General features: G+C 49.1%; 1 protein-coding gene across 1 annotated transcript in view; it reads left to right on the plus strand.

Moving 5' to 3' along the window:
- The window catches only part of Zfp64 (ZFP64 zinc finger protein), a 59,324-nt gene that overhangs the window by 41,215 nt on the left and 1,942 nt on the right, over nt 1-16,167 (plus strand). Inside the window, 4 exon segments of the mRNA XM_032904733.1 lie at nt 5,844-5,996; nt 6,743-6,783; nt 6,785-6,806; nt 13,380-13,631. Of these exon segments, the coding sequence (XP_032760624.1) occupies nt 5,844-5,996; nt 6,743-6,783; nt 6,785-6,806; nt 13,380-13,631 (468 nt within the window).

A 16,167-nucleotide genomic window follows, 5' to 3' on the forward strand; every position in this document is an offset into this window, starting at 1 on the left:
ACTTTGTAGTTCCTCAGGTCCCCTTTCTGAGGGTAGAGGGTGGGGAGAGGGTTTTAAAATGAACTTTATGCTCCTCTCCACCTGCTGCTTCCCAGCAGGAGGGGATAGGGCGGGGTACTCTTTGCTTTTCTGGTCTCAAACTCCATTTCCATCTCCCATCAACCTCTGGGCAGAGTCTCCTGTGGGCTCCATATCTCCCCTTTGAGGTGGTGGGGAGGAGTGGTTTGAGGGCTCTTCTAAAATAATTTATATTCGTAAACCTAGAAAGGGTGTTGTGGGGTCCACTTAATTCCGACATAATTCAAACACCAGGTCAATGCAGAGGACAAAAAAATGTATGGTAATCAGGGCACTACTGATCAATCAGGGCACTACTGATCAATCGGTGCACTACTGACCAATCAGGGCACTACTGATCAATCGGTGCACTACTGACCAATCAGGGACACAGAACAGACAAGGGAACTGAACTACTCCAACCCTGAAGGGATGTTGCAGAGCATATTTAAAGGATAAAACCATAAAGTGAGAGGGGGCAGAGAAGTAGCATTGTCCGGTCATATTTTGACATTAGGGGTTGAGCAAGGGAGTGTCCATCAATCAGGTTAGGAGTGTGTCCTAGGAACGTGAACTTAGTTTGACCCCGCCAGCAAGATGGAGAAGCCGTTCTTGAGATGGCTGGACTCAGACAACTGTTTCTTTACAAGAGGAGCTGTTCAGCTATTGGGAAGTCCCCAGCTCCCCTAGGGCCTGGGACCTAGAATTTAGTTTCTCCCCATGATTAGTGGAGTCTGAAAGTGAAATGGTAGCATTTAGGATAAATTCTTTTGCTTGTTGCCAACAAGGGTACCATAAACCAGCCACCATGAAGTCTAGGTGTCACAGGCCTAGCAAAAGCTGAGTAAGTTAGAGGGCCCTCCCTGCCTGGGGCAGAAGCAGAACACTGCAGGAAAGAATTCCAAATAACCCAGGCTAGAGTTCAAAGTCTAGTGTGGTAAGCAGGCTGTTATCCACCCCTGCAGACAGCGCTGGGGGAGGCAGAGACAAGAGGATCACGGTGCTCACCGGCCAGCCTGTCTAGCCAAACTGGGGAGCTCCAGTTCCGTTGGAGACCCTGTCTCAAAAAAATGAGATGGAGAATGACTACAGAAGACACAGTCATCAACCTCTGGCTTCCACATGTGTGTACCCCTTCACACACATGAACACACATGTACACACTGCACACCTTCATACAAAAACACATGTATATACTGTGCACACCTTCACACATGAACACATGTGTGCATTGTGTGCCCATCTTCACACACATGAACACGCATGTACATTGTGTACATACTTTCACACCCATGAACACATGCTCATTGTGTCCGCACTTTCACACACATAAACACACATGTGCATTGTGCGTGCACCTTTACACACATGAACACATGTGTGCATGCACACAAAGCCATGTGGGTTCTCCATACTCTTCTGTATCAGGAAGTTACACCCAGTTACACGCAGACCCACTACTCAGGTTCTGCTCAGGGCCAACCATGTTTTCTCCTCCCCACAAACTCTTCTCCCACTGCTTTAATTGTGTTTGCACCAAAATGTGGTGCCATTCAGCTTGGACGCATGTCGACATCCACCCCCAATCTAAAACCCAACACAGGATGTCCCACCATCTCAGGTGGCTTTCGTGGCATGTTTGATTCAGGAATCAAGGCCCCCATGTGTCAGGTCTCAGCTCGTGGTGGTCTCTGGTATCTCTCTCCATCTCCTTTCTTCCCAGCCGTTTGTTGAAATGTTTTATCCTGGAGAGCGAAATGCCTCAGGGGTGGCCTCATGATTGAGCTGAAGCAAAGCTGCGCCCTAGTCAAGCGAGCCTAGGCATTGCAGGATGGCTGTGGGGGCGGGCGAGATGGCTCCGTGCATGAGGGCGCATGCTGCCAACCCTGACGGTCCTCATTCAACCCCCAGGATCCGCACGGTGGGAGGCGAGAACCAACTCCCACAGGTTATCCTCTGACTTATCCATGAACCCCCGCATATGTGCGTGCACACGTGTGCACACACACACACATACACAATGTAAAATAATACTAACAGTCAATGATAACAAGGCAGATTGGTGCCTTCAGTATTCTGTCATAACTAACGAGAGTTCTTGGGCCATCGAGTCTGCTTGAGTTCATTGTAACTGACAACATAACTCAAATACCAGGTCAGTGTAGGTGACAAAAACTCGTTGTAATCAAGCCACTACTAATCAATCAGGGCCACAGAACTACGACCTTGAAGGGACGTAGTACGACATATTCAAAGGATGAAACCGTAAGGAGCCTGAGAGCCGGATGGGGTGCAGCATTGTCCGGTCACATTTTGACATGAGGAATTGAGCAAGGGAGTTTTCGCCCATCAGGATATGAGCAGGTTCCCGGACCTGGGACTATGAACTGAGTTTGACCCTGCCAGCAAGATGGAGAAGTTGTTGTCCCTGCGACGGCTGGACTTAGACAACTGTTCTCTTATAATAGAAGCTGTTCATCTGTAGGGAAGTCCCCAGCTCCTCTAGAGCCTAAGACCTTGAATTTAGTTTCTCCCTATGATTAAATGGAGTCTGAGAAGGAACTGGTAGTGCTTGGTGTAAAAGTAACTTTAATCCGCTGGTGTAATTGTCATCTCTGAGGTTTACTGCCTCTGCCTGCTAATCTAGGTCTGATCCTGGACGCTTCTAGCCTCCGTGCCATCTAATCTAGGCCTAGAATGTTTTCAGCCTCTGAGGCTTGCTGCCGAATAAGCTCACAGCTTTCTAGTTCTTTCTGAGCTCTGGCTGGTTGGTTCAACTCAACTGTTCTGGTTCAAACTCCTCTCCACACTGATTTATTCAATCTGGCTTTTCTCTCCACCTCTGAATTGCTCTCTGCCTGGCCTCGAACTAAAGCAACCTTTTCTAATCTTCAGGCTCCTTCTCATTCTCTGGCTTGCTCTTGTCTTTACCTGTGACTGTCTAGTTTTTTCTGTCTTCAATCTGTCTCTCTGTAAACCTGCCCCCTTCTCCCTCTCTGAGCTGCACTGCTCTCTCTCTCTCTCTCTCTCTCTCTCTCTCTCTCTCTCTTCTCTCTTTCTTTTTTTTTCGAGCTGGGGACCAACCCAGGGCCTTGCACTTGCTAGGCAAGCGCTCTACCACTGAGCTAAATCCCAACCCCCTGCTCTCTCTTTCGACTCCAGAGTACTGCTCTCCACAAACTCTATTGTATTCTGTCTGTCTCTCCTTAGGTAGCTTCCCTTTCCTCTCTCTTCTGAGAGTTAGGCAGATCCTATACTGTCAAATCTCTCTGATTTGTCACTTTGCCATTCAATCAGACATCACTTTCAAACACGGGTGCTTCCTTCCACAAACTAATTTGCCTTCATTGTTTGGGATTAAAGGTGTGTACAAAGGACTGTCTGTATTCCTGCCCGAGGGATTAAAGATGTGTGCTAAGGCTGAGCGACACCACAACTAGAAACAGCCTCAAATATCCTATAACAATGTAGAATAAATTTCTTTTGCTTGTTCCCAACAGGGCTTTCCCCCTCCCCATTTTTTTTTTTTTTTTTTTTTTTTTTTTTTTTTTTTTTTTTTTTTTGGAGCTGGGGACCAACCCAGGGCCTTGGGCTTGCTAGGCAAGCGCTCTACTACTGAGCTAAATCCCCAACCCCTCCTCCCCATTTTCTTATAATTCCTGTTTATTATTTGTTACAAAAATAATAAGTCAGCGGTGAATAGGCTTTTCCAGACAGGGTTTTTTGTGTAGCCCTGGCTGTCCTGGAGCTTACTCTGTAGACGAGACTAGCCTTTGTCGCGCCCACCTCGGCTGGCAAGGAAGACGCAACACGGTCGGATTCTTCTCAACAGCCTTTATTGCAGGACCACCTCTTTGCTGATACAGGGACCTGGAGCGCCAAAAGCGCTCGCCTTATATACACAACAGGCTGTGGTCGTACTACGTGTCCTTCAGGGATTGGCGGAGCATGAATCGCCTCATTAGCATAGTACCACCCCGGCCAGACTGATGTCAGGTGCAAAACCTGCGCATGTGCAGTACTGCTGTGTACCACAGGAGGGCGCCGGATCACCTCATTATCCTACAGCCGCCCTGGCAAGGGGACAAGCCTGCGCATACGTGATAAGTTGTTTACACAGACGGGACTGGATGTCGGTGCCATCTTTGCTCTACCGCGCCGCTCCCCACAAACCTTAAACTCAAATTCATTTGCCTCTGCTTTCCAGTGCTGGGGTTAAATGAGTGTCCTAGTACTGCCCAGCTGGGAAGCTTTTTAAACTGCATCATTAGGGGAGGCAGAGGCAGGCAGATCTCTGTGAGTTCGAGGTCAGTCCTGTCTATGTAGTGAGTTCTAGGACAGCCAGAGTTACACCGTGAGACCTTCTCTCACGACAAAGAAAAAAGAAAGACTGCATCTTTAGCTGCTAGAGAGATGGCTTTGGTGGTTAGGAGCATTTGCTCCTCTTGCAGGGCGCTGGGCTCAGCTCCTAATACCCACACGGAGGCTCGCAACTGTGATTCCAGTTCCAGGAGATCTGCAGTCCCCTTCTGGCCTGTCAGCTCCGCACGCACTCGGTACAAGCATACGTGTGTGCTCATAGACAGAAAATAAAAACGAACTTATCCTTTACAAACTAAAAGGGGAAGAAAGCTACATCTTTGAGAATTGGTGGCGCATGGCGTAGTACTTGGGAATCAGAGGCAGGAGGATTACTACAATTTGAAGACCAGAGTTGATCTAGGCTGTTTGGGATCGAGGTTTCGTTGTTGTTGTTGTTGTTGTTGTTGTCGCTGCCGCCGCCGCCTCCTCCTCCTCCTCCTCCCCCTCCTCCTTCGAAACAGGCTTTGGATCCGGTTGGGTTGGGTTGGTTTTGGGTTTTTTTTGGTTTAGTTTCATTTTTTGTTTTGTTGTTTTTTTTGACACAGGGTTTCTCTGTGTAGCCCTAGCTGTCCTGGAACTCCTGCTATAGACCAGACTAGCCTTGAACTCAGAGATTTGCCTGCCTCTGCCTCCCCCGAGTCCTGAGATTGAAGGTGTGCAGCACCTCCGCCAGGCAGCAACAGCTTCTTCCTTTTTTTTTTTTCTTTTTTCTTTTTTTTCGGAGCTGGGGACCGAACCCAGGGCCTTGCACTTGCTAGGCAAGCGCTCTACCGCTGAGCTCAGCAACAGCTTCTTATGTAGCCAAGGCTAGCCTTGGATTCACTTTGTAGCCAAGAATGATCTTGACCTTTTTTTTTTTCACATTCTTTTTTTTGGAGCTGGGGACCGAACCCAGGGCCTTGCGTTTGCTAGGCAAGCGCTCTACCACTGAGCTAAATCCCCAACCCCGACCATGACCTTCTAATCTAGCCTCTACTCCCCAAGTGCTGGGATGGGGCGCCTGCACCACCAGGCCTGGTTTATGCACAGAGAAGGATTGGCCCCAGAGCTTCCTGCATGTTAGACAAGCACTCTGCCAACTGAGTCCAAACCCCAACTCTGACTTTAAGGATTCGTTTTATTTTTCTATGTGTACGTGTACTTATGTGACTGTGTACGAGCCCGGGGGTGCAGGTGTATGCGGAGGCCAGCGGATTCACGGATTCCTTCATGCAGGGCAGGCAGTTGTAAGTGCCAGACCGGGGTGCTGGGAGCACAGCTTCAGTCCTCCGCAAGCTCATCTAGAACTGTCTCTCCAGCCCCCGGTTCTCATATTTTAAAGTACTTTTTGGGAAACTGGCAAAAATGAAAGCATCTCAAAGCTACATCCTCACCGCGACAGCGGTTGCTCAGCAACCAAGCCAAACTTCCTGTCTCCATTTCAGCCTCCGCTCTTGAAAACGCCGCCCAGAAACCAGCGGGCCTCCCTGCTGAAGACAGCGATGCCCAGCAGCCCGCTGCGGTCGCTCTGCCCCCCTCCGAAGCAAAGGAGCGAACGGCCACCCTTGGAGAAAGGACTTTTAACTGCTGCTATCCAGGTAAAGGAGGATCACGGTGGAAGGAGCCCATCCCTGCCTCGTCCCGGTGCAGGGAGACTCTGCACCTGTATTACCCTCCGAGGTCACTCACAGGATTGAAGCATGTCCTCTTGAGGGGTGGGGAGGTGGGGTGCTGTGAGCCCTGCACCGACAGAGCTCCTCGAGAGACTGTAACTGAGTTCTCAGCTGCTCTTCAAACTTTGGGTGGATTCATGCTTTGATAAAACCATTTCAAGTCGAAACCTCACTAAGTAAAAAATGCAGAGGTGGGGGTGGTACACATCTAGAATGTCAGCACTCAGGAGGCAGAGGCAGGAGGATTACTGCAAGTCTGACGACCACCTGGATGAGGTAGTGAGTTCCAGTCTTGCCAGATGCTGTAAGGAAAGAAAGAAGGCAAGTGTGAGGGGCCCAGGACATATCCCAGCGGCAAGGCGCTCGCTGAGGGTGCTACAAGTTCTGGGTTTCATCCCTCGCACTGCCAGGCGGAAGGAAAATGCAAGATGCACCCGAAACCCTCAGTTCACCACGTGCGGAACACCACGTGCGGACACCAGCTCCAGACTGCGGCCGAGCAGAGCCACCTAACTGGAAGCCCGCTCTGCGATAAGTGCTGCCCTTTGCTGTCCTTTGTTGGCAGTATATGGAAAGCAGGAAAGGAAGGCACGGGTAGGCTTCCGGTTAGACGTAACCATGGCGATTCTGGGGCTGAGCAGTTAAGGGCAAGCTTTTCGTTTCTCTTCTAGGCTGCCATTTCAAAACCGTCCATGGCATGAAAGACTTGGACCCGACATTTAAGAATCCACACAGGTATGTGTCCATTCACGGGGGGGGACAGACAGACAGACACAGAGACACACAGACAGAGACAAAGAGAGACAGAGACAAACAGACACAGACAGAGACATACAGACAGAGACAAAGAGAGAGACAGACACAGACAGAGACAAGAGAGACAAAGAGACAGAGATAGAGTCTTTCTGCCCAATGGCTACTTTAGTGGGTGGGCTTGGAGGAGGAAGGGAAGGGGATGTGAGGGTGTCCTTGACAAAATGTCCCTTGTCAGCCAATTACAGAGGATGGAAGGAGGGTCTGGGTCTGACTCACTGGCGTGCCCGACATTTTGGCACAGTTGGCAGAGTATTGTCTATTAAGTTCACGGTCCAGAATCACAGGCTCCAATCACCAGGGCGTGGGGAGCATCTCAGAATGTTTTCAGTTGGTCCCAGTTCTTAGCTCTCCCCCGCTGTATGCTCAAGGCCCTGGGATGGACGCAGCTGACTCTGAACCGGACTCAGTTAACTTCAGTCCAAGCCCTCCCAGCCACTGTCACTCCCCTTTGTCCAAGTATGGCTCTACGGTGGTGAAGAAAGAGCAAAGAGTGGTGCCCCAAGTCCCAAAACAGCTCCTGCCTGTCTCTTTAAAGTATGAACCCTCTGAGAGCCTCTCTGGGCCAGAGCGTAGTCCATTTGCTGCTAATGAAGCAAAGTTGGGTGAGCAGGCTCTAGGACAAAAGCCTCCAGAGTCTGACCAAACAGTTTTGTTTTGTTTTTTTAAGATTTATTTATTTATTATATATGAGTACACTGTCGCTATCTTCAGACACACCAGAAGAGGGCATCAGATCCCATCACAGATGGTTGTGAGCCACCATGTGGTTGCTGGGAATTGAACTCAGGACCTCTAGAAGGGCAGTCAGTGCTCTTAACCACTGCGCCGTCTCTCCAGCCCAGCACATTTAAACCCAGTAAAGCTTTGAAAAGAAAGTCTCCACAGTTATCCCAATGAAGCTTCCGTTATCCCTTGCAAAGTGCACCTCTACAAAGCAGCTCCGATCCTTACCATAAGAATGAGTTCTACTGGGGTTGGGGATTTAGCTCAGTGGTAGAGCGCTTGCCTAGCAAGCTCAAGGCCCTGGGTTCGGTCCCCAGCTCCGAAACAAAGAAAAAAAAAAAAAAAGAATGAGTTCTACTGACTGATAATCGAGGCTCAGGAATCTGGGCCTGGGGAGGAGGGCTTTGTAGTAAACAGAAGGAAGGGTTCTATCTATGGAGGATGCAAAGTCCACAGAGCCTCTTTCCTAAGGAAGGGTTCTGTTCACTGAGAGACAAAGGTCAGGATTGGGACCAGCACTGGCTCCACTGAATAGGGAAAGATCGCCAGGTTGTCAGACAGTGCCCTCTCCAGCCTTCTGGGTGAACATTTCTTCCTTTGGGGAGGAAAAAAAAAAGCCAGCACCTTTAACAGTCCTGCATGTACACCTGCAGGCCAGAAGAGGGCACCAGATCTCATCACAGATGGTTGTGAGCCACCATGTGGTTGCTGGGATCTGAACTCAGGACCTCTGGAAGAGCAGTCAGTGCTCTAACCACTGAGCCACCTCTCCAGCCCCAGTTCTGCTCTTTCTAATGCTTTCTGTGAGTTATGCCTCCTACATTAAATATAACCTGGTTGTCTCATGCACTGCTTTTAGAGGCAGTTGGTTGGTCTCAGTCTGTGAATCCCTCCAGTGGAGACCGGAGATACCTACAGCGCCCTTCCCTCGGCCTGTGGCCCAGGAGCACGCCCCTTCCGATCTAGTGAGAGGAGTAGAGATTTAATGATGTTGCCCTAGCATCTGGAGGGGCAAGGCATGGCTCCAGAGCTGGTGGCCACTGATCGGCTTACCTATGGAGCTACAGCATAGAGGTCACAAATCCTTCTGGACCTCTGCTGGTCTCTACTGTCAATGGATGGGCAGGGAGCTACAGAAGGCCAAAGGATGAAGGAAAGTCGGCCTTCTCCTTTTAATGAGGAAGATCATACCACACCTCAGCAGGTGAGGCAGCCAGGCATCCCTGAAAACATTCAGGGGTCAGGACGATGGGACACTGACAACTCAAGGCCAGTAAATATAGCCATGATTGCTTGAGCACACTGAGCTCGCTCCTGAGCTGGAGGTGCGCTGCCGCCCTCTAGTGGGCAAAAGAAAACTACAACCAAAATCGATTGGCCCTGGGTGTTCGTTGCACCAAGGGTGACCTAGAGAGGTGGACACTCTCGCCTTGTTTAACTGTTTGATACAAGCATGCTGGGAATACAGGAAGCTGGGGAAGGTCCTATCCTTGAGATAATGGGACAGGGCTGCTTCCCTGAGTTTGTGGCATCTGGTTTAGCTCTTGGCATCTCTTAACTGACAGAGAGTAAGTAGGAGAGGACAGGGCATGGTGGTGGACTCCTATAACCCAGCACTCAGAGACTGAGGTAAGAAAATCAAGAGTTCAACACTTCGGTTTTGCAGTGGTGGCACGTGACTTTCATCCAGCACTTGAGAGCAGAGGCAGTGGGTCTCGGAGCTCTAGAGATACCCCCGCTCCCCACCTCCGGTCTATAGACGACAGCCAGGGCTACAGAGAGAGGGGGAGGGGAGGGAGGGAAGGAGGGGGGAGGAGGAGGAAGAGAAGGAAGAGGAGGAAGAGGAGGAGAAGGAGAAGAAGAAAAGGAAAAGAAGAAGAAGAGGAGAAGAGAATGTGTTAGTTAGTTAGCTAGTTAGTTAGTTAGTTCAATGCCTCACCTACAGTAAGAATTTGAGCTGTGTGGTAGTGGTCCACAACTTTCATCCCAGCACTTGGGAGGAGGCAGAAGAGGCAGGTGGATCTCTATAAGTTCAAGGCCACCCTGATCTATAGATCGAGTTCCTGGACAGCCAGGGCTACACAAGAAACCCTGTCTTGAAAAACAAAAGCAAAGGAATTTGAGGACGGCCTGCTCTACGTGAGACCCTGCAACGGGGGAACAGGGGACTTAGCAAGTAAAAAAGGCAGTTGCCACCAAGCTGACAATGTAGTGGGAGGAGAGAACTGGCTCCCACAAATCGTCCTTTAACCTCCACATGTATACCATGATACACACACACACACACACACACACACACACACACACACACACACACACACGAGGGGGCCATGAAAATAAATGAATGTAATTTTTTAAAATGAAAAAAAGCTAGGAAGTCCCAGGGGGCTTACAGAATCCCTCCCTCAGGGGACCCGGCCAATGGTGGCCTAACACTAGAATGCCAAGTAGCTGTGAAACCTTCATTGAGGAACTCTAAAGCCCTCTGTTTCCGTTACTTTTCTGTTGCTGTGATGAATCAGGACCAAGGTAACTTATAGAAGGCTCTATTTGGGCTTACAATGTCAAAGGGATCAGAGTCTGCCCTGACAGGTCAGCAGCAGACATAGGGGCTGGAACAGGAAGCTGAGAATCCTCAACCCCGGCGTGAAGCAGAGCACACACTGCAAACAGCATAGGGGTTTAATCCCAGAGCCAGCCTCCAGGGCTGCTCTCCTCCAGCAAGGCGGCACCGCCTAACCCTCCCCCAGCTAACACCACTGCCCACAGGTGACCAAGTGTTCTCACGCAAACCCCCACGCCCTCTTGATGAGCTTATGTTCTCTTGTCCTTTCTATGTTAGAAATTAAAGCCGAAACATTAAATACTCATTTTACAACAACCCCAGGCCCATCATCTTAATATGGCAGCATACGGAGCAGTAACAAGGCAAAAGCTGATGGGAGCATAACTCACACCTTGGAGCATCCCTCTGCTGGGAAGGACCCATCAGCAGGTTCCGATATCTGTGTCTGCACACGGTCCCTTGCCATGTGTCTTGTTGCTTGGGGTTGACTCAGGTGTGATAACAGTCTTGCGCGTGCGAGGCAAGTACTCTACAAGTGAGCTACATGCCCAGCCACGACTATGGTGGCTGATTCTCTTTCCTTTTCCTTTTCTGATCCATATTGTTTCTTACAGCATCTTGAAGTGTGCAGAGCAACTCACGTATATTTCTAGTCCCTCTTCCCACAGCCTCTCCAGCTCTGGGTGTCCCAAATGAAAGGTGCATATTGTCACGGGCAAGCCTGCATGGGCTCGGCAGCCTCACTGAATTCCTTAGTTGACGTGTTGCGGGATATCTGACCGTGCTCTGAACACCAAGATTGTACTATTTACTGAAAATGCCTGTTTCTCCTTGCAATGTGTCTCAGCCCTCAGCACATACATGTGATTCCAAACAACGAAGGTAAAATTAGTTTGTAGAAGAAAGCGCCCATTTTGAAAGTGATGTCCAGTTGAGTGGCAGACAAAGTGGCGGATCAGAGAAGGACCTGAGAGAGCAGGATGTCCTCAGCTCTCAGGAGAAGAGAGAGGCAAGAGCAGTGCTGACAAAGGAGAAGGGGGCAGTTTTGCCAGGAGAGCTCTACGGAGATGGGTTTGCAGAGAGAACGAACACAGGTGAAGACAGAGGAGCCAGAGAATGAGAAGGAGCCATTAGATTAGAACAGATTGCCAGAGTTAGTGAGGCCGAGAGAGTCAGGAGAGGCTGAGAGAGAGAAGCCAGATTGAATCAGTCAGCTTGGAGAGGAGTTTGAGCCAGGCAGAGCTCAGAAGGAGCTAGAAAAGGTGAGCTTGTTCAGCAGCAAGTCTGAGGCTGAAAACATTCTGGGCTTAGATCAGATTGTATGGGGCTTGAAGCTTCCAGGACCAGGCCTAGGTTATCAGACAGAGGCAGTGAGCCTCCAGGAGGACTCTATCTACAGGGTAAAAAAGTTACACTTTGGGCTGGAGAGATGGCTCAGCAGTTAAGGGCACTGACTGCTCTTCCAGAGGTCCTGAGTTCAACTCCCAGCAACCACATGGTGGCTCACAACCATCTGTAATGGGATCTGGTGTCATCTTCTGGCCTGCAGGCATACATGCAGGCAGAAAGCTGTATGATGTATACATAATAAATAAATAAATAAATAAATAAATAATTAAAAAAAAAGTTACACTTTACAATAGCATGCCCTCTTGGTGGTGTACGTTCATGCTTTTGAGGCAGGGTATCATGTCTCCCGAGCTGGCTTCCAACTGTGTAGTGAAGAGTGGCCTTGGATGCTTGATTTTGTCTCTTCCTCCCGCAGGCTAGGATCTCAGGAGTCCACCACCATCATGCCTGGTTTTTAATAGATTGTGATGATGATGGTGATGGTGATGAGGTGGTAGTGATGATAGTGATGATGATGATAATGATGGTGGTGGTGGTGATGATGATGATAATGATGGTGATGATGGTGATGATAATGATGGTGATGATGATGATGATTACTAAAAAGGGCCAATGAGATTACTTAGTGGGTAGACTCTTGGTGATCAAGCCTGCCAACCTTTTTGATCTGTGGGACCCACAGTGGATTGAGAGAAAATACCTCCAAAAGTTATCCTCTTGACCCCACAACACACCTATGTCATAAGAGTGCTCTCTCTATCTCTCTCTCTCTGTCTCTCTGTCTGTCTCTCTCTGTCTCTGTCTCTCTCTCTTTCTCTGTCTCTGTCTCTCTCTGTCTCTCTCTCTCTCTCTCTCTCTGTCTCTCTCTCTCTCTCTCTCTCTCTCTCTGTGTGTCTAATAAAAGTCCAAAGGTACATAGCTCCAGTCCAGATAGGATATAAAGGCTGGTATTACGGTGATGCACATTTTTAATCCCAGCACTTGGGAGACAGAGGCAGGTGGATGTAGATCTATGAGTTCAAGGCCAGCCTGGTCTACACAGAGAGTTCCACAACAGCCAGGATAAACAGTAAGACCCCGTCAGGAAAGAGCGAAGGAAGGAAAAGCATAAAGGCTCTTGGCACTCAGGAAGAAGGAAGCAGAAGCATCAGCCCCAAGTTCAAGGACAATGTAGGCTACACGAGGAGGCCCAGGGTAGAGATTGGGAGTGGTAAAAGGTGGTTCTCTAAGTATTTCTTCATCCAGGAACCAGAAGCTTGTCCCCTACACCTGTCTCTTCTTACCTTGATTACTTCTGAGGACAGTTCTTTGTCCCAGATGGGATTTAGCCTCTCATTTGTGCTTAATCTGTCTCTCAGAATTCCTTAATGGTGAAGCCATCCAAGCACAGTTCTCTCTTTGTTCCCCACTCTGACTTTTGGCTCTCTCCTCTATGTGTGGCCGTTGGATGGAGGGGGGAGGGCATCTGCTTATACTATCACCCCGTGATGGTTAGTATAACGGTCAACTTGACAATCTAGAGTTGACCGGGAGATAAGCCTCTGGGTGTGTCTTTAGAGCATTGTCTCGTGGAGCTAACCAAGGTGGGAAGACATGCCCACTGTGGGAGGCACCATTCCCTAGGTAGGATCCTGGACTCTTTCAAATAGAGAAAGCAGCTGAGCAGCAGCAGACATCCATTCCTCTGTTTCCTGATCGTGGATGCAACTAAACCTGAGAACTATGAGCCAAAAACCAAAACCCTCTCTCCTTTAAGTTACTGTGTCCTGGTATTTTATCAGCAACGGGAAAGGAAACCAAGATGTCGCCCTGGCCTCAAAAGCCTGTAACCTTGACTGCGTTTGTGTTTGAAGGCGACAAGCCACACAAGTGCGAGTTCTGTGACAAGTGCTTCAGCCGAAAGGACAACCTGACCATGCACATGCGCTGCCACACGAGCGTGAAGCCGCACAAGTGCCACCTGTGCGACTACGCGGCCGTGGACAGCAGCAGCCTCAAGAAACACCTGCGCATCCACTCGGACGAGCGGCCCTACAAGTGCCAGATGTGCCCCTACGCCAGCCGCAACTCCAGCCAGCTCACCGTGCATCTGCGCTCGCACACAGGTAAGCCCCTCACCCAGAGGCCCCCTGCTTCACTTTTCCTATTACTCGCCCACGCTTCCTGAGGACATGAGCAACCGCCAAGAGTTGCTGGTAGAAATAAAGTAATTTGTAGTCTGGCCCAATCTGGTTTGTTTGGGTCTTCTTTGCCACAAGGACAGTTTTCAGTAGAACCAATGTAACATCTGTTATCTAAGTGATAACCACATAGAATACCAGTGGGGATGGGAACCCATCACAGCAGCCACGTGTCAAAGCATACATCTCAAATAAAAGTGGCCAGCCAAGTAGATGTCTCTAGTGTTTTGGCTTACTCTCTGCTCTCCCGACTTCATTCAGGAACATAACAAAGTCAGCTGGGTGCGGTTGCAAACGACACGTCTTCTTCTGCAAGGCTTTCCTTCCCTTCTTTGTGGGACTCCGCAAAACTAATGTTAGCCAGATTATCCTCTGCACACCTATTCACACTCGAGGAGGTGGAGTGTTGAGGCACTCATAATGAGACACAAGCATTTCAAAAAGCTCGTAGAAGACGGCAAGCCAATGGAAACGTGTTGGCATTTTAAACTGAGTTAAGGGCTGGGGAAACATAGCTGAATTAATAGAGAAATTGCTTAACATGCACGGAGCCACTAGTCCCACCGCTAGATTCACACCTGTAGTCCCCACACATGGGAGCTAAAAGCAGTGGGGATCAGAGGTGAAGACCAAGGTCAGGCTGGGATTCATGAGATCCTGTGTCACAAAGTACTTGACTTTGAACATATAATTTTATAGCCAGCAAAAACCACAGGCAAGAGTAAGGCAGTAGGTCTGATCAGAGGCTCCAGACTTTGAGTTAAGAAAGCTGTATTCCAGTAGACAGAAGGAGCTAGACACGGTCCTGGGAGCCAGCCTTCCCTGCAGGTGTCTGAGTAACCTGAGAACTGTGCACTTGGAACTGAGATACAGATATCAAAGGCCACACTGAGCTCAGGGAAGAAGCCAGTGCCCAGGGGCAAGGCTGCTCAGCCTGTTCAGTTCCAGGTAAAGCCATCCATCCAGGTGTCTCCTGTTTAGGGTAGTCACCGCCGCCCCTGTACTCCAGCCAAGGATCCCAGAAATTAAAAAAAAAAAAAAAAGGCCTAGAGGATGAAAAAAACAAATTAGAATAGTCTAGGAAGAAAATTAATTGATAAAGAAAGGATGGAAGGTTGGCAGTCAAAGGCGGGCAATAGTGCTACATACCCTTTAATCCCATGTTTTAGGAGGTGGACGCAGGCCGACTTTCGACTTCGAGGCCAGCCTACTCTATCATAAGAATCAGTTCCAGGACAGCCAGGGCTACACAGAGAAACCCCATCAAAAACCAAAAAAGAAGAGAAGAGGGGAAAGGAAAGGGAAGGAAGGAAAGAGACTTTTTTAAAGATTGATTGATTGATTGATTGATTGATTTAATGTATATAAGTACACTGTAGCTGTCTTCAGACACACCAGAAGAGGGCATCAGATCCTATTACAAATGGCCGTGAGCCACCACGTAGTTGCTGGGAATTGAACTCAGGACCTCTGGAAGAGCAGTCAGTGCTCTTAACCGATGAGCCATCTCTCCAGCCCTTCACATCAGCTTTTTTACCATTGTACCAGGCATCCCGACTGAGATCCTGTAGGTACATCACCCACTGAGCCATCATCTCTCTAGGCTGTTTTTGTTTTGTTTTGTTTAACGTTTTATTTTGGCTCTCTGAGATAAGATCTCACTTAGTAGTTCAGAGTGACCTCAAACTCACAGTGATCCTCCAGCCTCAATCCCCTGATTGCTGGGATCACAGACATGAGCCATCATGCCTGGTAAGAATGAAAAGGTGCCAGGCAGTGAGGGCCACTCACCTTTAATTCCTTTAATTAACTCAGGAGGAAGAGGCAGGCAGATCTTTGAGTTGAAGGCCAGCCTGGTCTAAATAGCGAGTTCACTGGCGGCCAGCTACACAGTGAGACCCTATCTCAGGGGTGAGGGGAGTGGAGGGGGCTGGGAAGAAGAGTGAAAATATACTTGAATGTACGCATGGTAAAGAGACTCCCGACAGTTGGAGAGTTGGTGGGAAGAGAAGGGATATTCAAAAGAAACTCGCATTCTGGTGTGGGCTGCTGTTCACCTTAGCCGGTAACGTTGGAAAAAAAAAAAAAATCAGGTCGTTGCCATGGATACACAGCTGCTAGGTAGGTCGAGCAAAAATGACTTGTGAACTTTAAGCCAGTCGATAATGACTGTAAAATAGCCTCCCCCCTCCCCCAATCACCAAATTACCAAAACCTGTGCAGGGCCTTCAGAGAGAAGACTAAAAACTGAGCCGCCAAAGAAAGTTGTGCCTCTTCACTAATTATCCCCGAAGATGCTTGGTGCCACCCCTGTACGGTAACTTTGTAGGTAACTTCCTCTCTGAGTCAGGCAGAGTGCTGTTCGCCCAGTACTTAGGAGGCAGGAGCAGGTGGACCTCTGTGAGTTCGAGGCCACCCAGATCTACACAGTGAGTTTTGGACAGCCAGAGCTCCATAGTGA

Source organism: Rattus rattus, chromosome 5 (assembly GCF_011064425.1).
Source record: "Rattus rattus isolate New Zealand chromosome 5, Rrattus_CSIRO_v1, whole genome shotgun sequence".
NCBI classification, from domain to species: Eukaryota; Metazoa; Chordata; class Mammalia; order Rodentia; family Muridae; genus Rattus; species Rattus rattus.